Source organism: Eptatretus burgeri, chromosome 5 (assembly GCF_056783735.1).
Source record: "Eptatretus burgeri isolate ZD-2024b chromosome 5, Ebu_testis_v1, whole genome shotgun sequence".
NCBI lineage: Eukaryota > Metazoa > Chordata > Myxini > Myxiniformes > Myxinidae > Eptatretus > Eptatretus burgeri.
The window spans coordinates 75,535,475-75,558,429 of record NC_140965.1 but is presented as its reverse complement, the minus strand read 5'-3'; the positions used below and the strand labels follow the sequence as shown (position 1 = coordinate 75,558,429).

General features: G+C 42.9%; 1 protein-coding gene and 1 pseudogene across 3 annotated transcripts in view; one reads left to right on the top strand and one right to left on the bottom strand.

Annotated features, from left to right (window-relative positions):
* Window positions 1–3,790: 3,790 nt before the first annotated feature.
* The window catches only part of USP33 (ubiquitin specific peptidase 33), a 185,595-nt gene continuing 166,430 nt past the window's right edge, over window positions 3,791–22,955 (bottom strand). For all 3 annotated transcript variants that reach the window (XM_085882453.1, XM_085882452.1, XM_085882454.1), the window contains 2 exons: window positions 20,065–20,133; window positions 3,791–12,473 (listed from right to left, as the gene is read on the bottom strand). In XM_085882453.1, coding sequence (XP_085738579.1) covers window positions 12,103–12,473; window positions 20,065–20,133 — 440 coding nt within the window. In that variant the 3' untranslated portion in view covers window positions 3,791–12,102. The remainder of the gene's footprint in view (window positions 12,474–20,064; window positions 20,134–22,955) is intronic.
* Window positions 14,226–15,759, top strand: LOC147026720 (uncharacterized; annotated as a pseudogene).

Below are 22,955 nucleotides of genomic sequence, written 5' to 3'. Positions count from 1 at the left end.
AACAATTCAGAAGCAAAGCTTCCAACCCACCACAGCTAGGAAGTGCAGATCGCTGATGATCACCGTGAAGACGGTAGATGAGAGCAGATCCGTTGGATATCCAAATTGGTCCTTCAATGTGTCGAGTCACTGCATTGTGTCGATGCCCAATGACGAACTCGTAATACAAATGTGGCGGCAGGTGATCAAAAGTAGTCGATAAAAAAATAAAAACCAATGTCACCCGCAGGGTGACCCGTATCTTGCCAAAAGGTGACCACGTGTGACTTCTTTAAGGTCACACTGAGGTGAACAGAGCTGCTATCCACCAAGAGCGACTCCTTGAGGAATATCTGCCTACGAGAGATTCCGATGAGAATCGTTCTACAGAGTAACCATGAAAAATATGCGTTTGCCTCATAACGTCACCAAATGACGTCATAATGTCTCAAGCTTGACACATCTCGAAAGCACTCATCGAGGTGTTAAATTTGAGGTACGACACGATATGGTTACTAAAACTTGAAAATTTGACCTTGGCGTCAAATATGTTTGACCTTAGGTGCTAACCATGAAGGTCAAGGCCAATCGCCACCAAAAAATTAATCAGCTGAGCGCCAGACCATGAACTATATTCCCATGAAGTTTGAAGACGATCCAATCAAAATTACTCCAAAAATAAGGGTTTCGTCGACTCATGTGATTTGCGACAAAGTGACCTTGACCTTTGACCTTGACCTTCAAAATTTTATGCGCTGAAAGGGACCTCTATAGGCCTCTGATATGCGAAGTTACAAAAATTTCCAATGATAACTGTGCTCTGCAGAATTTTTTATACATGATTACAGACAAACAAACAAAAAAAACATACAAGCTGACTAACATATCTTGCAAAAACTTCGTTTTGGCCAGATAACAAATCAGAATCACGGTTCTTGTCCAATGTTCTCGACGTGAATAAGGTGGGAAAAAAGCTTGCCAGCTCAGCCCAGTTAACAAGAACTAGAACGAGGCAGAATGTTGGTTTGGTTAAATCAAAACCGAATGTTAAAACCAAGAGCATGAAGTTCCCGCATTATTTGCTTTATGAAAACAATTCAACGATACGTGGACTCACAAAGAGAATCCCGTTGAATAGTAAAAAGGAAAAAGAAAACCCTCTGCCTCAGACATGACCAGGAACCTCAACCATTAACCCTCTAAAAAGGACTCTACCCATTTGTCCACCAGACTACGTCGTGTAACCGATCATAACTAGCTATGATACAGTCACATGATGTCGGGCCAGGAAAAGGTTTGCACATGCTTAATCTTGCAATGCAGGTCACTGTAGATGCTTTGTTACGCCCAGGGTTTGAGTATGGACGAGGTACACGGGGTGGTCGCCGGACCTGCTGCTCGCCCTCTAACCCTGAGGCCGCCAGCAAAATGGTGCCAAGTCGCTCTCTCACGGCGGGAACATTCGTCAGGCAATTTGTCAGTGGTATTCAACATCAAGGCCCAGAGACCCCGGGCAGCTGCTTTGTCTATCGCGCCTGCCGATACGCTCTTTGCAGAATGGTGCCGTCCCCTTCGGTGTCATACACACGAGGCCTCGAGGTCCTTCCTACACGACCAGCCAAGAGTCGATGGCCAGCGTCTTGCTCAGTACGCGAGCCAAACCGCCTCAGCACAGATACAAGAATCATGCCGTCTTCTTCATTCCTCGAAGGAAAGCCAGCCGTAAAGCCCTGTTCTTACAGGTCATATCCCAACTACGTTCTCTCTCGACCGCGTTCGACCCTCACTCCGCACTTGTGCATTCCTTCACTGAACTCCCAACTCTGATTGACGTCACACCGAACTCCCGTTTTCTCCTCCAGGGCATGGCTTGCTCGCACGAAACCCGGGAAGGCGGGGCCCCCACCCAATCAGCATGTTTGGCTAGCTTCTATTTACAAAGGACAATAATCAAAAGGTAATGATAACCTGAAGTAAATAACTCCGAAAGTCGAAGTGCCTCAACACACAGACTTAAAGAGACAAAGGGGAAACGAAATAAAAAGAAAACCCTTCCTTTATTCTTGTACTTAGCTTGGCCCAGAGTTGGTCTTTGTGGAACTTGGAATCGAAGCACTTCAATTTGCACGTGTAGACATGCGCAAAATGGCAAGGTTCAGTGCAGGTGTCACCATTTGCGGCCTAACCACGAACTGACTCTCACCTAATTAGCCGATGAAATAAATTAGGAGGGGCTGTGGGAAGCGAGCCATAGCTAACTTACCTATTCTCCTTCACGTTCTACACCCCTTAAACACAACAATTCAAATATTTGCAAATGTCTTTGTTCCTCACTCCTAACTCCTGGGGCAGGTAGGAAATATCAGAAAACACATAAAAATCTGCTGTGGGATAAAACCTTAACCAAAAAACTAATTTAGCGTGTGAACAACCGCCTTCTCAAGACTGCGTTCATTGGTGGATGTCAAGATACCCAAACGTTACCTGCAAAACCATCCAAATTTACCGATTTCAAATTTCCGTGAGTCCTGTCTCTCTGATACAGGTTAGTGACGTGGATCCAATGAACCTTCCCTCACTCATTCACACACATAAATCCAATATAAATCATTCATTCCAACCCTACAAGAGCCACACTTATCCAACCAAGATATTCTCATTTTGTATTTAAAATTAACTTTCTGAAATTTGTAGAATATGTTTTTCACTTGGAAGTTGTGGGTTACGATGTGTAAATATAGGTGAAAAAAGCCCGATTTAATGCAATTTAATTCCACGTTATAAGGCAACAAAAGGTGAAAATTTTGAAAGGGGGGGGGGAGACTTTCTATAGGCACTGTACATACATTGATGAATTTGATGCTCATGTTTTTCTTAACTTTTGGAACACACATACATACATTGCTCGCCAAAATGACCTTATACAAGTCAACTGGGCTATTCTACATGAAGCACCAAATTGAGTGGTGCATGCTCATAATCTTACAAAGTGCATAACCTTTGGATATCAATGGAAGTTGTTAACATGTTTGAGGCTGATACTGATCTTTGTTCAATATGATTTTAAAATGGGAATCTCAACTTTAAATCAACGTTTCTCATAACTTATGGTGTTTGATGGTTCAACTTACTTCACAGCAGCTCATATCGAGTATCTCACAATTACAAAAGTATCCAAAAACGTTTGACTAAATTTTTGTGTAAATGGCAGGTAGTCAGTTCTGATTTTCACTATGGCATGGATTTAGTGGTTATGACAAGCCTGGTGTTGGCTTGACGGTTAAGGTGGCAGGCTTAAGATCTTAGGGTCTTGAGTTTGAGCCCCTGTCATGTCATTTAAATAACCCCAGCTGGGTTGACTCAGCCTGTCATCCTTCGGAAGTCGTTAAAATGAGTACCAGCTTACTGGTAAGGGAGGGGGGGGGGGCAATGCATCAGCGGCACATCTGTACTTCCAGAAAATGATGCATCTATCAGCCACGTGCTACATACCAAACAACAAGTGGTCATGATAACAAATAAGAACAGAACAAATTTGTGCATTTTCTCATGACAGCAGACAAAACATAAGAAGAGAGAGAGAGAGAGAGAGAGAGAGAGAGAGAGAGAGAGAGAGAGAGAGAGAGAGAGAGAGAGAGAGAGAGAGAGAGAGAGAGAGAGAGAGAGAGAGAGAGAGAGAGAGAGAGAGAGAGAGAGAGAGAGAGAGAGAGAGAGAGAGAGAGAGAGAGAGAGAGAGAGAGAGAGAGAGAGAGAGAGAGAGAGAGAGAGAGAGAGAGAGAGAGAGAGAGAGAGAGAGATAAAACAATGACAATCAGAAGCCCACACCATTCATTTAATAAAGGCTCTCATGTGTGTAAAGTTTCACAAACATACGATCATAATACTGTAAACAGCTTCCAAAAACTGTGAATAAAACAGTTTTTTGCCAAATTATTGGATGAATATAGGATATATGAGTGATCCAACCAGCACTATCAATTATAAAGGCAGTGGTAAGTGTACAGCAACAAAATAAGTGACTTTAGCAGAATTAATTTTGAGGAAGCATACTTTTCAGGGATACACAGCTGTCCTTGGATGATTTGTTGAAAGTGGTAGCAAGTCATGGACATGCCTTCTCTTGCAAGAGATGAGCGTCGCTGTGCACAATTGGTTTGGTGACTCAATTGCTTGGTCTTTGTACAAGCAATGAGTTAACTGTCAACAGTTTAAATCGAGGTTTTGTGGTGACACAGTGATTACTCTTAAAGTGAACAAGGTAATTTTAATATAACAGAATAGTAGCTATGAAGAATTGCTGTCACGCAGCTGGTCGTTACAAGTCAAGCAACTGTATATATTTTATAAACGACTGCAAGAAAACGAAATATTTCTCGGAAGACACGAGAAGAGAGGCTGTGAAACCTTCGGCGACATAACTTTACAGTACTAATCCAAGTATACTGTGAGATAATAATAATAATAATAATAACAATATTAATTCCTTGCAATGAACTTCAACACAGGAGTCAGTTCGGCTGATCAAAGCCTGCACTATGATTGCCACCCTATGGTTGTTTGTTTGTGATCTATCCTTTTAAATGCTGAATGTCAAGCGAGGAAGCAGCACGTACCATTTTAAAAGTATTTAGTACGACTTGGTCGGGGTTTGAACTGCCAACCTTCCAGACTCGAGGGAGACACGAACTATCACGCCACTGAATTTAGTAGTTTGATTTGTACCATTTTTTTTTAAAAAAAACTTCACTCCCTTTTTGTACATTTCAGGATAGCTTGTGCTCCATGATGTTACAATAATTTCATATTCGGCTAAACATAATACCAATTTTTTTTTCCAATCGGCCTACTACTGTTCCCAGTTTGATTGGACTTATAGCTCACAGTCATGTAGTCACGTCAAATCTAAGTCCTGGTACTTAAAAACTGAGCCCGAGTCCAATCCTTACCTTTTGAGTCATGAACAGTAGTCAGTTTGATATTTGTGTTATTGGTTTCCCTGAACCCCTCACTACACGATTGAGGCTCATGGAAGAGCAAGGTGAAGGAAGGTATGAACTGGCAGTAAAGCAGTGGGGCAACTATTGGACACAATAAGCAAGGAATTAATGAAAAGTAAATAAAAACAAGAGAGATAGAGGAGGGAAATAAATACTGCAACCTGAAAGTAACGAGCTTGGGTTCAGAAGGGTGAATGGGGGTAATAAAGCTTGTGTGTCAGGATGGGGATGACACAAGATGGTGGTGCAACGCTTGCTTGAAATCCTGGAAGGAAGAACGGGATAGCACATCTTCCAGAAGGTGGTTCCACATATGAGATAAGGGAGGAACAAAAGAGTCAAGGTGTGCAGTCAGCCTGCATTTTGGAAGTTTACCCAAGAGGGGTTTGCCTGCAAGAACATGTACATCCTGTAGTTTTTGGGGAGAGTTGGAGGGCCATAAGAGCAGAGGCAGCTGAAGTCAGAGTAGGTAAACAATATAGAGGACACTGACCTGTCCACGGTGTGAGAGCTGTACACCTTATTCATATGTTAATGAGTCATGAATGTTTGCATTTCTGAATGAATGCTTATGCAGACCTTGAATCCTGCTGAATGCATCACGGAATCCAGGGCTATAAGAATGTAGTCACAAACAGTTTGAAGACAGAACTGTTGAAAATATCTGATACAATTTCACCAAACTGTCACGAAGCAAGAAACGATCACTTTCATCACGTGAGGAATCTTTATTTTTACACACCAAAAGGGGGTTGAGTTGAAGTGATGGAAAAGATGTGAAATGAGTGGGAAGTGATTGCATCAAATATTTAACATTTGAACATGACTGACGATCATCGAAAAATAGCACATTGCCAAGATGGAAGTCATGACGAATGATCTAAAGGTCTAAAACACATGATCTAAAGGTACGCTTTGACTGCGAAAATATTGACTTTTACATCCCACAGTTTTGATCTGACTTTCACGAAGCGGTCATATTTGGATCGTATCAGAGCTGCTCCTGGAAATTTCCAATTGTTCGAACTCCCAAAGGCAATGTTGCAGCAGGTACATCAAATCCTCTGTGCTTTACTCAGGCATCCTTCAACAGGACCATACCTGCTCAGTCCTGCTCAGCCAATAAAAACCTGATGATTGCATCTCACCAATTTGATCCAGCTTACCTTCAAACAAAACAATTTAATATCCTGTTTTTCACGTTTGGAATGGAATAAAAATCCTAGTCAATCCTATCAGCATACTCGTCATCCACCTCTCATACACCCCGATAGAATACCTTCAACGTGTCGATCAACAACTCTTCTGGCCGTGAGAAAAATGCATTTTGTGTTAAAAAACAACAAAAAAAACAATCAGAAATGTGACTTTATGTGCACATTTGATCGGTAATTTCAGAGCGCATCGGACGTACGAATTGCAGAAATGCTTCAAAGCTGAAAATGAAAAACTATTGATAACTCTCAAAAAATGCCGACTATTGTATCATTACTAGCCTCAGGAAATTGTATGCAATGGCATCTCTTGCTTGAGTTGACATGTCCTTCACTTGTAGCTTACTTAAGTGGCAAGCAAGATGTGTCCCAGTAATATTCCATATCCAAAATTTTTTGGGATTCCCAAAAATTTTAAAAAACCAAAAAACACAAACATCTCAAAAAGTTATGGACGGATTCAGACAAAACTTGGTGGACAGGTTGGGAGCGTGACAAGGACGAACTGATTATATATTGGTGAAGATCCATTTGCGATATTAGAATTTTAAAATATTTCTTAAGTGATTCTTCACAATGGAGGAACAATGCCAAAAACGATATATAGCATGATTTTTCAAAAAGTTGTGGACGGTTTATGACAAAACTTGGTGGATGAGTTGGTTCGGTGACAAGAACAAGTCGATTAAATTTTGGTCCAGGTCCGGATCCAGATCTAGCCTTTCATTGGGATACAAAACGTTAACTGTTCAGCCCAGCAGAGGTATGCATCCACCGAGTGCTGTTCTTTTTTCTTTTTTTTTGTTCACATTGTCGAGGCTCGTGGAAGAGCTAATACACTGAACGGATTAGGATGTAGCAGACAAAAACAGGATGCAAAACACATATGCATGGAGAAGGAAGCTCAAAGGAGGAAAAATTGGAAAATTGGAAGGAGGGATTTGGGTGGGGTTAACGAAGGTAGAAAAGATCATGGTTTTGGATTGGGGATGATCGAAGATGGTGGTGAATGGCTGTCTTGAAGACCTGGAGGGAAAAATATGATTGAAGAGGATGTGGAAGTCTATTCCACTGGTGGGGAAAAAAAGAGGAACAAATAAGTGGAGGTGAGCAGTGATCCTGGATTTAGGTAGTTTTACCAGAAGAGAGTTGATGGTGGACTGTGTGAGCCTTGCAGAAACTTTGGGGGGAGGGCGGGTGGACAAAGCATGGGAAGAACAGTGTGTGCAAGACCAGAAAGGTGGCGGTAGAAAACCACTGACCTGTCTGTGATGGTGAAGTGATAAGCCCATCGACTCACCTTCATCGTGGGAGATTTCAATGATCTTGAAGGCCTTGATTTCCACAATGTCAATCTGAGCAAGATGTGAGGCAAGGGAGACAGACCAGAGGGGAGAGCAGCACTCCATCAAGCCGCAGACGAAGGCTTTGTTGACAGATCGGAGTTCAGGTGTACCAGGGAAGGACTTTGAACGACAGAGGATGAACAGTCAGCGGCTGACTTTGGAGGCCAACGTTGCAATATGGTTTGCCAACGAAAGATCATGGCTGATAGTGAGACCCAGGACTTTGAATGAATGAACTTCTTCAAGAGATTTATTGAGAAAGTAGATAGGAGGGTTTGCCAGACAGTCCTTTTGGAAAGAGATAGTGAGAGTGAGAGATTTGTCAGGATTGAAAGACATGTTCCAAATGTTTGACCAGCTTGTGATTTATTTTCAAGGTCTGAAGAGAGGGAATAGGCTGCAGCCTGCATATCTGAAGGATGAGGGATGTCATAGCAGAGGGTGGAGTCATCATAATTAGATAAAGAGGATTTTCCAGAGAGTCAGTGATGAAGATCAGTACGACTGGGCCGAGAACATTTCCTTGGGGTACTCTCGCCTTGACAGGGAGAGGAGATGAAAGGATTCCATGAAGTGTCACACGTTGGCTACGAGAGTAGAGGAAGTCAGTGAGTGATGTGTGGAGTTGGCCTTGAATGCCATAGGTAGAGAATTTGGAGAGTAAGGCAAGATGCCAGACAAGCACGAGATATGTTCAGAAAGACGGCCCTGATCTCATGTAACATGTGGACGGATTATAACAAAATTTGGTGGATGAGTTAGTTCAGTGACAAGAGCAAGTCGATTAAATTTTGGTTCAGGTCCGGATCCAGATACAGTCTATCAATGGGATACAAAATGTAAACTGGTCAGCATGGAAGAGGTATGCGCTCTACCGAGTGCCATTGTTTTTTTTCTTTTTTTTTGTACACATAGTCGAGGCTCGTGGAAGAGCTAGTACACTGACTGGATCAGAATGTAGCAGACAAAAAAGGACGGAGGAAAAGCTGGAAAATGGAAGCATGGATTTGGGCAGGGTAAACGAGAGCAGAAAAGATCATGATTTTGGATTGGAGATGATCTGAGATGGTGGTGAACAGCTGTGTTAAAGACATTGAGGGCCTCCATCCATTGTTTGGCAAGTGGAAGCAGCATGTCCACCACAGTGGAGTGACCTGGTCTGAAACCAAATTGGTAATCTGAGAAGAGGCTGTTGGAGAAAAGAAAGGAATTCATATCAAATGCAATGATGGATTACATGACCTTGCTGATGATTGAAGTAAGCTGATTGGGATGTCGTTGAGGGGATCAGTTTTTGCATCATTTTTTATGCCTCCACTGACGAAGTCACTGGTCAATGGTGGCATTATGTTTTCGAGTTGTCAGTCCATCCGTCCTATATACGTCCGTCAATGCTAATTTTCTCTGTTTTCTCTCCAACGACTTATCTGATTGACACAAAATTTTCACCGTAGGTACAACTACTCATGTGGAATGTTTTAATGATAATTATGACATCATGGGCCACGTGGTATGGAAGCCATGTTGGAAAAATGGAAACACTTTAGACCTCCGTATCTCAGAAACCTCTCCATGGAAAAATATTGAAACTTGGCTCATGCAATGACTCCCCATGGAAACAAGTGTGAATTTTTGATTTGATGACATTCGTTATGATGTCATAATTGCATATGTCAAATTCTTTATCCAATTAGTATGAAAACTTTTGAGGGTCATCTAGAGCTAAATTGTATTGGGGGGGGGAGGGTGGGGGATTGATGACGTCATCGCTCACGTTCGGCAGCCATATTGTTTTTAGCATAAAAACTTTCAAAAATCTTCTCCGAAACAGCTGAACAGATCGAGGCGAAACTTTACAGGTATGATCGCCTATACATGAGGAACAAAAAGCTCTCTACCTATGACATCATAGGTCACATGGTTTGGCAGCTATGATTTTGTGAAGAATAAACCTATACAAATCTTCTCCAGAATGGCTTGACAGATCGAGGGGAAACTTCACCTACATGTTCCCCAAGCCTTGGAGATACCAGGGTGTTCACGAAGAATTAATAGGTTACATGGTCTGGCAGCCATGTTGGCTTGAACGGAAATCTTTAAAAAATATATTATTTCTCTTGAATCTCTTCACCAATCGATGTGAAACATCACAGTTATGATCCACTAGTCAAGTGGAATATATGTTTTAAATTTCAACCTGATCGGATGCATGGTCTTGCAGCCAGAATTATCTAATATTTTGAATCTGGGTTCAAGGATTTAAATCAAACTTGATACAAGTATGTATAATGATGTAGTAATGTGAGCGGAGGCAAATTTGGTGACGTTGTACAGTGTCCTAGTTATGTAATGCAGTGATATCAGATTTACAATTAGATAGAAGAAGACCTAGCACAAATGATAGGGTGAAAAGGGCAGGGAGAGGATGTACAAGACCAGCAGAGCAGGTTCTTAGGACACGTGAGTTGATGCCGTCCGGTCTAGTGGCAGAGTCAGAGTCGAGGGTTGAAAGAACCTTTTCCACTTTCTCAGGAGGCAAAGGACACAGAGTCCAGGACCAGTTGGCTATGACAGAGAAGGATGGGTACAGAGTGAGGGGTTGGGGACACAAGATATGGAAGCAAATACAGAACTGAGGCATTCCAGCCTTCTCCCGAGCAAAGTCAGCTGTGGTGCCATTTGAAGAGGGTGGAGGGACGGAAGGGGAGCATGCATGCTCTAGAGACAGACTTAACAAGGTGCCACTGGGTTTTAGAGGAGGGAGACAAGTTTGAAAGTTCATTCTTGAGGTTAGACATGTTTTCTGGCTCTCCTGAGAGTGGACACACACTTTTTGCGGACTTTTTTGAAATCACTGCGACTGCCTTCAGTCGGATTTGCCTTCCAGGAAGAGAAGGCAAATTGTTTCAGAGCAATTGCTTCACCACAGGATTCATACCACAGGAGTGAAATGTCAGACTCGCCAGCATTGAGGCAGCTCTCAGAGAATAGTCAGAGATGTTGATTTCCACAAGAATATGAACAGATGAATCAATTGGAGCACAGGAAGAGAGGGAGACATTTGCAGGAAGGTTTGTCATCACAAAGTCCAGAAGCGAGGATTTGCCATTCGGAGAAATCCGGGCTGGAAAGTTCACAGATTGAGTCAGTCCCATGGAGTCACAGAAGTCCTTTGCTAAAGTGTTATGACTGGTGAGAGAGGTACCAACACCTGGCCAAGTTGCATGGTGACAATTGACATCACCACATATGAGGAAGAAAGAGTTGGGATGAGTGGTTATTGGTTTGTCCATGTTGGCTGAGACAGAGATATAGATAGGACGATACACTACACAGATGAACAAGAGGTGGGAGCAGAGGGGGAGTCGCAGCCAAAGGTATTCTTCGGGATTGGGAGGTATAAGGTCAGTAAAGGGGCAGTGAGAAATTGAATTCTTGATGTAAAGTGCAACTCCACCACTGGGGTGTAGTTCAGGCCTATCAAATAAGAGGAGACAGTAAGACACACCAAGGAGTTGGTGATGTCCTGTAGGAGGAAGGATTCTGTTGAACAGATGTCTGGTTTATCAAAGCGGCCTGGTTTGAGAGATCTATTGGTTTCGAGACCTCGGATGTTTGAGGTCGACACAGTTAAAGATAGTGGGGAAGAGGCATTGGGATGGTACAGTATGGGGGAGGCTTTGCAGAGACAAGGTGAGGCTTTTGAGGGGTGGGGGAAGGTTTGGGTGAGTGAAGGGTGTGGGGGAAGGAATATGTGTGTGGAGTGTGGGGGAAGATTTGGGGACAGGGAGAGGAGGGGAAGGTGAAAGTTTGTGTGTGTGCGTGTGTGTGAGGTGCAGGGAAAAGTTTGAGTGTGTGGAGTATGGAAGAAGGTTTGAGAGTGTGAGATGAGGGGAAAGCATTGAGAGAGTGGTGTGAGGAGAGAGGCAGAAAGGGGGACATGAAGCTTTGAGGGGTCAGTATGGGAGCGGTTGCTTTTCCATATTCCCAATTTTGATAGAGGTGGCAATCCTAATTGTAATTGTGACCCAAGAGACGCAAGCAAACGCTTTCTCCATAAAAGTACAGGACACAATTGCCTTCCTTGATGTACTTGTGGAACTTACAATTAAAAATCTTTGAATGAACAAAGCAATATGAACTGAAAGCATCACACTTGCAGAAATTTACTTTCACTTTACACGTTCTACACAAGAGAAAGCATATACCAAGCACAGTTTAAACAAATAAGAATACAGTGTATAAATTAAAAGCCAATGTTTTCTGAAACCTGGTAAATGCTGCACATGTTTGCAAGTTAGCCAATGTGAATCATTCCTCGTGAACACAAAATAAAAGGTGGGGAGGGGGAGCAAACTTCGGAAACGTGGAATGTCAAGTGAAATCATCAACTGCAATTACCTTCACCTTTTGCCTGTTGTGTAGTGGAATTCCCAATTAGTATATGGTGTGAGTTACAGTCACTGTGTGACTCAGCCTCCATGCTCATGATTCATTCCCACTGTTATACTGTACTGGCAATGACATAAAACAGGAGGCACGTCACAATGTCATTGCAGGCAGAGTTCACTCCACGGAGGTTTCCAACTCCATCTGCACATCCAATGGAAGAGAAGAGTCTTGATCCTGGTGTTGCTGACTGGGATGCAAAAACCTTTCGGATGTGTGCGTCGACACCTGGTGCATTGATTCTTCATTGACTTGCACAGAGTCCTGTGGTGGTGCTAATTCCTCATTGGTATTTGGCAACACTTGATGCAATGATCCTTCTCCACCATGAGGCAAGCCTTGTCGCATTGACCCATCTATGGGATAGGCTGAACCTTGACGCTCCCCAATGTGTGGAGAATCTTGCCCAATAATTATCTCTGGTCCACCACCATAAATGGAACCCAGGTACAACCATGTTTCCTTGGAGATCTGCCCATAATCAGCACCTGAAACAGCAATGGAAGGTTGAAATGCTCGTCAAGATTCTTGATAGGCTACTTTTGGGGCAGGTTGACATCACACTCATGGGGAATGTAAAGAGATACACTGATGAACTATACTCATTGTATCCAAAATATTGTTGCAGTTCTGTAAAACCGCATGCCTCTAAGGCAATGGCACGCAACATACAGCGATCCCAAGGCAGTTAGTCCGGGAGCTAGGTGAGATTTGTTCAACATGGAAGGTGCAGAAGGTTCCGGGTGCCAGTGCTGTAGAATTAGGTTAGGGGACCCCAAAACCCCGATTCTTAAGTTACGCCAGTGGTGGGTGGGGTTGGGGTGCCACCACAAAACGCACCCCAAATTGTATTTGTTCAACATGAAGGGTGCAAATATCACACCAGTGTCATTTGGTAGAGGAAAGTACACTGAATGAGAAAATTGAACTTAAGAATGGGATTTGTGGTGGAGAGGGTACTTAAGAACGAGGTTAATTAACTGCGAATTAGACATTTATTTTACATAATATGTGCAAGTCTAAAACCAACATTAAAATTTACCCACAGACAATATAAGTTTTATTCATCAACTTAAGAATGTAATTGGTGGTGGAAAGTGTACTTAAGAAAAGTCAAAGGTCACGGATGAACCATTTTTGACTTAATGACCCTTTTTGCAGGTTTTCAATTCACAAGTTCACAGAAATGTTGTTTATAGAAAGATGCAACAGGGTCATATACAAAGTCAATAAATCTTGGGCCACTGTTCTCGGTAAAATGTAATTTTATAACTAAAATCGCACTCTTTTGACCCCTTTAACCAATTAAAATTTTAATTAACATAAAAAAGTGCGAGGATGAAACCTTGCATTTAATGTAGATTAGAATGATACTATGTATGAACACTAACTTAAGAATATTTCTGGTGGTAAAGGTACATAAGAAGGGGTTGAAGGTAAGTTTTCACCGAGTGACCCCTAATTAAAATGCCATCAACATGAAAGATGCAACAGTGAAACCAGTCCCTAAAGTTTGAAATGGGTACATAGATTCATGATCACTAACTTAAGAAGGGTTAGTATGGTGGTAAAGGTACTTTAGATGAGGAGATAGACCAGTTGGCATGATTGACATCAATTTCTTTTTTTAATGATATGGTATTCCATAGCTCAAGTCAGTGCTGCCACCTATTTTCAAAGATTTCTGAAATGTACAGGCTATGTGAGGGCCAAGAAGAGTAATGAAGAAAAACTGCTGACCAATTTCAGAGGTTACATCCATTTTAGCATGTTATATGAGAATCTATAGGTGAGTTTAAGAAGACTACATGTAGACCTATATCAGAAGTTAGACTGTAGGCCATGCCATCAGGCTGGCTCCTATTGCATAACTCTGATCCAATGTATGAAGCCTAATGGGATGTCGAGTGTACAATAATGTAGTTGAGCGTTTTGTGTATTACTGAAGCAATACATGTGTGGTAGGCATGCAGGTGGCAGAAGAGGACAGCGGGTCCATCCACATGCCCCACTTCCCAATATATAATTTTTGGCTTCACGGTTCACCCATGTACCGGTACCCTTCCCTGATTTATTGAACTATTTTACCCCTTCTGACCCTTTCCCTTTAGTTGCAAACCGACGATGGGGTGTATCAACTATCATGTTCTGAGTGGATGTTTCAGAGACTGCTCACTTGTTTTACGATATGCTGTGCCGACCACCAAAACCAACATTCCTTTTATTCCAGAGCCCTGACAATGGATTCATGTAATCCATCAGAACCTGGTACATCTGGTGCTCGAGTGGCAGACGCCAGAACATGCATCCTTCACATTGAACAGCCATCCACCAGTACCAGTAGCGAGAAACCAAGCTCTGATGTTTTGTCCTTCAATCCTGAAAAATGGGCCGTTGTCAAAGAAGCTGCATCCAAGAGGGCACTCAAGAAGAACTTCAAAGGCTCAAAATACTTTCAAGTCGTCCAATCGCTGCCAAATAACGTTGCTATATCTCAAGGATACCACGTCCAATGCTACAAGAACTTTACTGCTGTTCCACAGACTGGTGTGACTGTGAGTACCCCTGCTCCAAAACAACTACGTTCAAATATTCAGTCGCCACCAGGTTCATGTCCATTGGGTATTTTCCCCATGAAGTGCCTTTTCTGCAGAAAAGTACGACGGAAGAAAGGTAGCACAGAGGAAACCCTCACTGCATGTGAAACTAAGCAGGCAGAATCAACAATCAAAGCTGCTGCTGTTGCAAGAAATGACTATAGACTCCTAGGAAAAGTTGCAGACATTGACTTTGTAGTTAAGGAAGTGAAATATCATCATAGTTGCAGACGTCTCTATATCAATTTGGCATCTGTAAAATCAACCAGCTGTGAAACTGGCCAAAAGAAGTCCAATAATAAAGCACTCCTTGGTATATATAAATGTATTGAAGAGTGGGTTATCAAAAAACGTAGGCCAGAATACCTTGTATCTCTTTACAGCCGATATGTAGAAATGTGTGAGGATGCCGATGTGGAGACAATTACATCTGCTCAAAACTTGTCAAAGAATCTACTGAAAAGATTCGATCAAATTGAAATGCGTTGTGGTAAATCACTCAAAAGAGGTGATGTTGTGTTTGTGAAAGGGTTGGGTGAAGCTGCTCTCTGTTCGGCTTTTGATTACATTCATTCATCAGAGGCAGCTATTCGAAAGGCTGCATTCGTTTTGCGTGAATCGATCAAAGCAGTGCAGAGAACTCCCCTCCCAGACAATCCTAGTCTGAATGATCTGAAGACTGGCGAAGCTCCAGTTCCAGATCTCTTGCTGTCATTCTACAGCGTTCTGTATGGTGGTGCAAATCCTGTAAAATATAGTGAAAAGGTTGAACGATATGTTGCCTCATCCAGTCGAGATGCACTTTTCATTGTGAGAAATGGCAATATATAACCAGGTAAACATATTACTCTTGGCATGGCGATTAAGTCAATGACAGGCAGCAAAAAGCTGGTAAGAATATTGAACAGGTTTGGACGTATTGTCAATTATCATGCACTTGAAGAACTTGAGAGAGCACTGGGGGAATCCATACAGGCTAGACAGATGGCATGTCCAGATGGTACTGTTGTAGAGACACCAATGGGGCTTGCATTTAACAATTTTGACGAGTTAACTGGGACACTATCTGGTGTCGATACTCTCCATGATACCATGGGTATACTCTATCAGAACAAGACCCCACAAACTCGAGATGAATCAAATGGTTGGAACATCAACAGGAAATAATCGCAGATACACTGACATCACTGCCATTGGTGCCAGCATCAGACAGCCTCTCTGCTCTGCCTTACCAGGATTCCATGCGTTCACCGGATCAGACTACACCTCCTCTTTCCACGGGAAGGGAAAAGTTCGCCCCTTTGCACAGCTTGTGAAAGACAATGATGCCCAGAAAGCATTTTCAGAGATGACCAAAGGAACGATAACTGATGAAGACAGAGACACCCTGAACAAATTTACAACCAAGATGTACGGTCTAAAGGGAAAACATGTCTCACTCAATGACCATCGCTACAACATATTTGAAAAGACATATAGACCAAAGGTCAGAGCTGAGAACTGCCTCGCGAAGCTGAAGGGCATTGACGCCAGCCTGATTCCTCCCTGTGAATCCAAGGTTTCCAAACACATAAGCAGATCATCATTCATGGCAAAGATGTGGGCCAATGCTGACAAATCAGAAATCTGCCAGCATCCATCATCAGCTGATGGGTGGGAGTTGGTGGATGATCAATATGAAATCACTTGGTTCGATGGTCCTCAATTTCCAGATTCTTTGACCCCAGACGAAGATGATGCCTTGGATCCAGAAAGCTCTGATGACAGCGACTTCAGCATTTCTTCATCTGATGATGAAGACTGCCTATCTTCTGATGAAGATTAGTTGTGCAGTAGCTGAAATGAAACAAACACCAGGTCCCAGATCTGCCAAATGCATGACGCCATGTTTACCCTCAGTGCTGGTCATACAATGCAAATTGACCTTTAGCCTGGTACAGAGTGACTGAGCTCACAAGCAATGTTAAAGAATTTTTCAGAATATCACAAGGGATGTTCAATATCATCACCAGTTTGATACCTGTCATTGATTGATGCCAAATGGTCTATTGATGTTGAGTTGATGTTGAGTTGATGTTGAGTTGATGTTGAGTTGATGTCAATCATGCCAACTCGTCTATCTCCTCATCTTAAGTACCTTTACCACCATACTAATCAATGTACCCATTTCAAACTTTAGCGACTGGTTTCACTGTTGCATCTTTCATGTTGATTGCATTTTTAATTAGGGGTCACTCGGTGCAAACTTACCTTCAACCCCTTCTTATGTACCTTTACCACCAAAAATATCATTCTTAAGTGAGTGATCATACATCGTATCATTCTAATCCACATTAAATGCAAGGTTTCATCCCCTTACTTTTTATGTTAATTAAAATTTTAATTGGGTAAAGGGGTCAAAAGATTGCGATTTTCACTATAAAATTACATTTTACCAAGACTGGTGGCCCGTGATTCATTGACTTTGTATATGACCCTGTTGCATCTTTCGATAAACAACATTTCTGTGAACTTGTGAATTGAAAACCTGCAAAAAGGGTCATTAAGTCAAAAATTGTTCATCCGTGACCTTTGACCTTTCTTAAGTACACTTTCCACCACCAATTACATTCTTAAGTTGATGAATAAAACTTATATTGTCTATGGGTAAATTTTAATGTTGGTTTTAGACTTGCACATATTATGTTAAATAAATGTCTAATTCGCAGTTAATTAACCTCGTTCTTAAGTACCCTCTCCACCACAAATCCCATTCTTAAGTTCAATTTTCTCATTCAGTGTACTTTCCTCTACCAAATGACACTGGTGTGGTATTTGCACCCTTCATGTTGAACAAATACAATTTGGGGTGCGTTTTGGGGTGGGACCCCCACCCCACCCACCACTGGCGTAACTTAAGAATCGAGTTTTTGGGGTCCCCTAACCTAATTCTACAGCACTGGCACCCGAAACCTTCTGCACCTTCCATGTTGAACAAATCTCACCAAGCTCCCGGACTAAGTTGTTTCAATAATATACGTCTTAGAGTTAGACAGTCCCCTCCACATGTCTCGTGGGTAAAAAGGGGAAAGATGCATTGCGTGGGACTCTCATAGTTAGGTCTTTTATATCTCTTGTATTCCTCCACTTTAACCTTTAACCCTTTCCTTTCCATTACACGAACGATGCAAGCAAGCACGCACACCATGCAAATAAGAATGTGCACACGCTACGAGCATTTGCAGCATGTTTGTGCTGTGGGCGCATCCGGTGAACAGCGCACTAGTACATTGTTTTGTTGGAGTTTGCACACCCATTCCCCGTTCAAATGTGCATGCCAATTCCCAACCGCCACCTCATCTCAGCCTTCACTCCACTCACCACACTTTACCATGTTCACCACAACCGCTTCCGACAACTGGGAAAAATATCCCCACCACAACCTCTGCTAAATCCTGACTTTTATTCACCATCTTACTACGAGCGCCACGTGCCACTCGGCCCTAACCATGGACGCCACGTGGCAATCACCATTCGTTACAGATGCCACATCATCACCACCTCTCACAAAGATTGTAAAGACAAGAGGGCCTTGCTCTTTGACTGCCATAACTGCCCCATGGTGGTCAAATCCACACCAAAACCTCAAGGGACCCGGAGGAGACTCGGATCGAGCTGTTCCAGGGCATAACGCGAGACACGGACATGTGCTGCGGCTCGGGGAGGGACCCACGTGTAGTGCAGGAATTTTGCAACATTCCCATGTTGGAATGAAGGGCAGCGCATCTTCGGGGCCAGAGCACGCATCCGGACCGCGGCCCCATATAGAGCTCAGAGCTCCGAACCGTGCCAAGGTCAGCGAATAACTGAGCCAGTTTCCGGCTCTGAGGCCTGGCGGGGCGTGGCTACGGCCGCTTTGTTCCAATCAGGGAGTATGATTTTGCCTGTGGCTCGTCGAGATGCAGTCCTCGGCCCCTTCCTTCGTCTGGGCCCATAAAAATGGCAGAGCGGAGTCAGTTCATTCTCTTTTCTTTTGGGTCACTTTTTGGGGTCAGTCTCTCTTCCAGTCAGCCTGCTCGTGGGTCGTTCAGTCAGCTTGCTCGCCTGCACGAGTCCATCCTGTTCGTTGGTCACTGCTGCTGCTCGCCTTCGTGTTTGTGGCTGTCGGTGCTGCCGCTGAAGGAATGCGGAGCCAAACGGGATCGCCACGCAGGCAGTCAGCAAGCTGGTCGGCGTGGAGCAAAAGGCGCTACGAGTATCTGTAACCAAGCAGGGGTGGGGGATCGCACACTACTGCCGTGAGGTGGGGCCACTCTGTTTGAGCGATCCCCAAGAGGTACAGACATTTACACTTGCAGGCATTTACACAGATAGGAGAGGGACTTTCTCCTTATGCATCTTCTTCTTCCATCTTTCTTTCCATCTAACTCATCTACTGTGGAGGCATAAAAGAGCATTAACATGGGCAAAGCCCGACTATTCTTTTACGGGTCGAACCGAAGGAGCAAACGTACTGACTCGCATTCACATTTTCCTCTTGCATGATGCTGAACCCCCCCCCCACCCCACCCCACCCCCATGTCACACTACACTTCCCACTCCCACATCTTAGACAAAACATAATCAGTCTTCCTCCCACCTGCCTCTCCCAAAGCGTTTTGTGTTGCGTTGGTCTGCCGACCGCACCAGGTACCGGGAGGTTGTTAACCCTCACCTGCTTTCTTTCTCTCTGGGCTATATCAAATCTTCCGTGTGTGTATGTGTGTGTGTGTGTGTGTGTGTGTGTGTATATGTGTGTGTGTGTGTGTGTGTGTGTGTGTGTGTGTGTGTGTGTGTGTGTGTGTGTGTGTGTGTGTGTGTGTGTGTGTGTGTGTGTGTGTGTGTGTGTGTGTGTGTGTGTGTGTGTGTGTGTGTGTGATGGCACCTGTCCGAGCATAAGTTAAGATTGTAGAAGCTATAATGGGATAACTGCTCTGTCTGCCTTTGTAAGATTGCTTGCCTTTTTCTGCACCCCAAAATTCCTTGCTTTCCCTGCTGTACATACCAATGAATCCCATTCACTGTGCCACATTTCTTTCCTCACTTTGGTTGTAAATAAATGCCCTGTTTAGAAATGTTCCCAGCTCGTTTTCCTTCATTAGTCCAGCATGGCTTGCACCCTATCTTAGCCAGGACATTATTCCCCAAAGATTCCCCTGATAACCATCACGTACTTGGCAGTTCTGCTCGGCTGCACCTGATTCGGTAGGTAATCTGGTTAACACAAGTACGTATTGAGGGCGTTCCCCGGTAAGGAGGTCATGTGACTGTGAGGTAAACAGTTTCTTAGACGGTGGTAAAATGGTCGAGTTATTGTCGTTCGCGGTAAATTAGTGACCCGCCATGTCACAAAGGTATTTGTGTGCGACGGCCTGCAATTCTGGTGAATAACCCGAGGCAGTCCATCCCTTGTGGCCTCCCCGTGACCACAACAATATATACACTTGGGAAAACTAAGGCTCACCCATTTTGACAACCATGTGACCTCCCTTGTTCATGGCAATCTTGCTGTTGTCAATTGGCCCTGGTGGATCTGCAAGAAAAAAAACAAGTTTTGAGTATAGTTTCAGCAAAATAAAATATTGCCACACGCCACAAAGTATGCAATACCAACTAGTAATAGGTGGCCACAACAACCCTTGACCACGCTGTGGAACATCAGAGGAGGCCCTCACTTTTTTTTCCTTCCACCCTCACTTTTTCACCTATATTCACTTTTAAATTAGTTTTCTCCACAACTTCTTGAGAAATTGACACAAAACTTCCACATAGGAGTGCCTACCCATCATCATTATCATCATCATCATCATCCATCATCGTTTTACGGCCGTTTCCATGCTTGCACGTGTAAGCCGTGGTTCACCTAATGGCTGCTTTCCAGGCTGCACGATCCCTTGCTAGCCCTCTTGTTAGGCCTTTAACTCTAAGATCATCTCTCAGCAACACATTCCATGTTTTCCTCGGATGGCCTCTAGCTCTCCTTCCATTCACATTCATATTTATACACCTCTTCACACAACTACCTTACCACATCTTTTCTACATGTTCGAACCATCTCAACCTACCCCTACGCATAACCTCACTTCTGCTTTCTATACCTAACCTATCTCTTAATTCCACGTTTGATTTCCTATGCTTCAGTGTCACATCACACATCCACCTCACCATTCTCATTTCATTTCATTCACACCTCCGTTCATCCTCCTTTTTGATCACCCATGTTTCGCTGCCATACAACATCCCGCTTCTAATGCAAGCTGCATCAAGTTTTCCCTTGTGATTTTTTTATGTATAATTTTTTAACCCTTTGAACCCTAGTGGCTGTTTTACTAGCCGCTATTTAAACCTTCATAAACCCAGGCGGCCGCATTTTTCTCCAGGGAGCTCAGGATGGGGAAGCCGAAAGTCCAAGGAGCTCAGGGTTTAAAGGATTAACCAAGTTATATGATTGGATGGAAAAAATGGCCGGTGACCAGCCTGATGGTCACCAAAACAGATTTCTAAAAATCTGTTTTCTGTAGGCATGGGTTGTAGGGAGTTTCACATATCAGGAATAAACGGTCTCGGCCTCGACCTCGCTTCACTCGGCCTCATCAAATAATATTGCTCATAGGAATGAAAAAGTTATCAAATTTCCTCCATGTGCCTCGACTTTCTTTACAAAAAAAACAACAACTTTACTTTCTTTGACATTCTGAAAACAAAATCAACAAAGGGGTTAAAGAGGACATAATATACCTCCGTCACAGAAATAAATGCTTCCATAAGCCTCCATCCTTGCAGAAAAAAAACAACCTCTAATGTATAACACTATTTATCATATATTAAACAAATGCTTCGGTAGTTTAGCCAACTGACAAATATTACTTTTCCTCTTCAATGATCATTTAAGGTTCATGAAGGAACTTGTATGTATATAATTTCTAATATTAGGATAGCATGGCACACATTTGTTTACTTTTACAAAAAGAATATGAGAAAACAATAATTGGCTGATCTGCTTCGATGGCAGCACCAAATAGACCAATCCATAATGGGAAAATGGGATTGTGGGAAAGCTCAAATGGAACAACACTACAAGTGACAGCCTGATAGTGCTTTCATGATTGTGGGTGATGGTGCATATCTGTTCCAAATTGGAGTGATCCATCTGGTTGATTTAAATGAGGAAGAGACCAAAACACTAGCTGGTTACATGACTTCAGTGCAACAAATGGACTTCCTTCTTTGATGGATGAGCGGCTGCAAGCTGTTCCAAATGGGGCAATAACAGGCATATCATGCCCTTCTTATTCATGGGGCTGTCCATACACTTTGCAAGATAGGCGAGAGTACATCTTTCACTGATAGGCTCGGGTAAAATGCTGAACCACATCCATAAGGGGAATTGGGACTTCAAACAGTGTCCCACAAACAAGGAGTTCTGAGTAAGTAAGAGTCATCAGCTTGCTTTGATCTAATTTGACTCAATAAAGAAATAAAAGTGGTAAGCAAGGTTTTGCTTGTGCTTGTAGGTGAATCTGCAGAAGGATCATTACTTGGACAAGTTGAGTGTCTCAGGTTAAAGGCCTTGAGAGAGTGAAAGATGTAAGGAAAAGACAAAAAAAGAAGGATGTGTGCAATGGGAATTGTAAAGGTGATGAATTTAGCATCATTTTCCCTTTGGGGTGCACCCACCAGCATTAGTTTACAGACATCCTGTTTGACATGTGGTTGACAAACAAATGCAGATGTTTTAAGGAGGTTAAAAAAATACTTCCAACCAATTTTTGTGTCATACATGTCACAAATGAGGTGACCTGAATTCATCAAAGACAAGCCTTGGCACAGGTATGTGTTTAAGGTTATTCATCAGGTGAATAAGGTTGGCACGATGGCCGAGGGGTATGCATACTCGCCTCAAAGCTGACTAGCCTGGGTTTAAATCTCGTGTCAGCTATAAACTGCAACCCAGTGCCTCACAAGCAGGGTGGTTCATCAATGTGTATGTCACCCCTCGGATGAACATTAAGCTTGGTATTCCGTCTGTCGGCATTATTTGGTGGACCTTAAAGATCCCATAGTGTACTTCACGAAGAGTAGGTGAACTATTGCCGGCACCATGGCCAAATTACAAATTCCTGCCCTAACCTACAGAAGGCATTGCATCAGCAGCACAACCATTCCCTCAGCTAATTATGCTACCCTGCAGCCTTGTGCTGGAAGAAGAAGAAGAATAAGAAGAATAAGAAGAATAAGAAGAATAATAAGAATAAGAAGAATAATAAGAATAATAAGAATAATAAGAATAATAAGAATAATAAGAATAATAAGAATAAGAATAAGAATAAGAATAAGAATAAGAATAAGAATAAG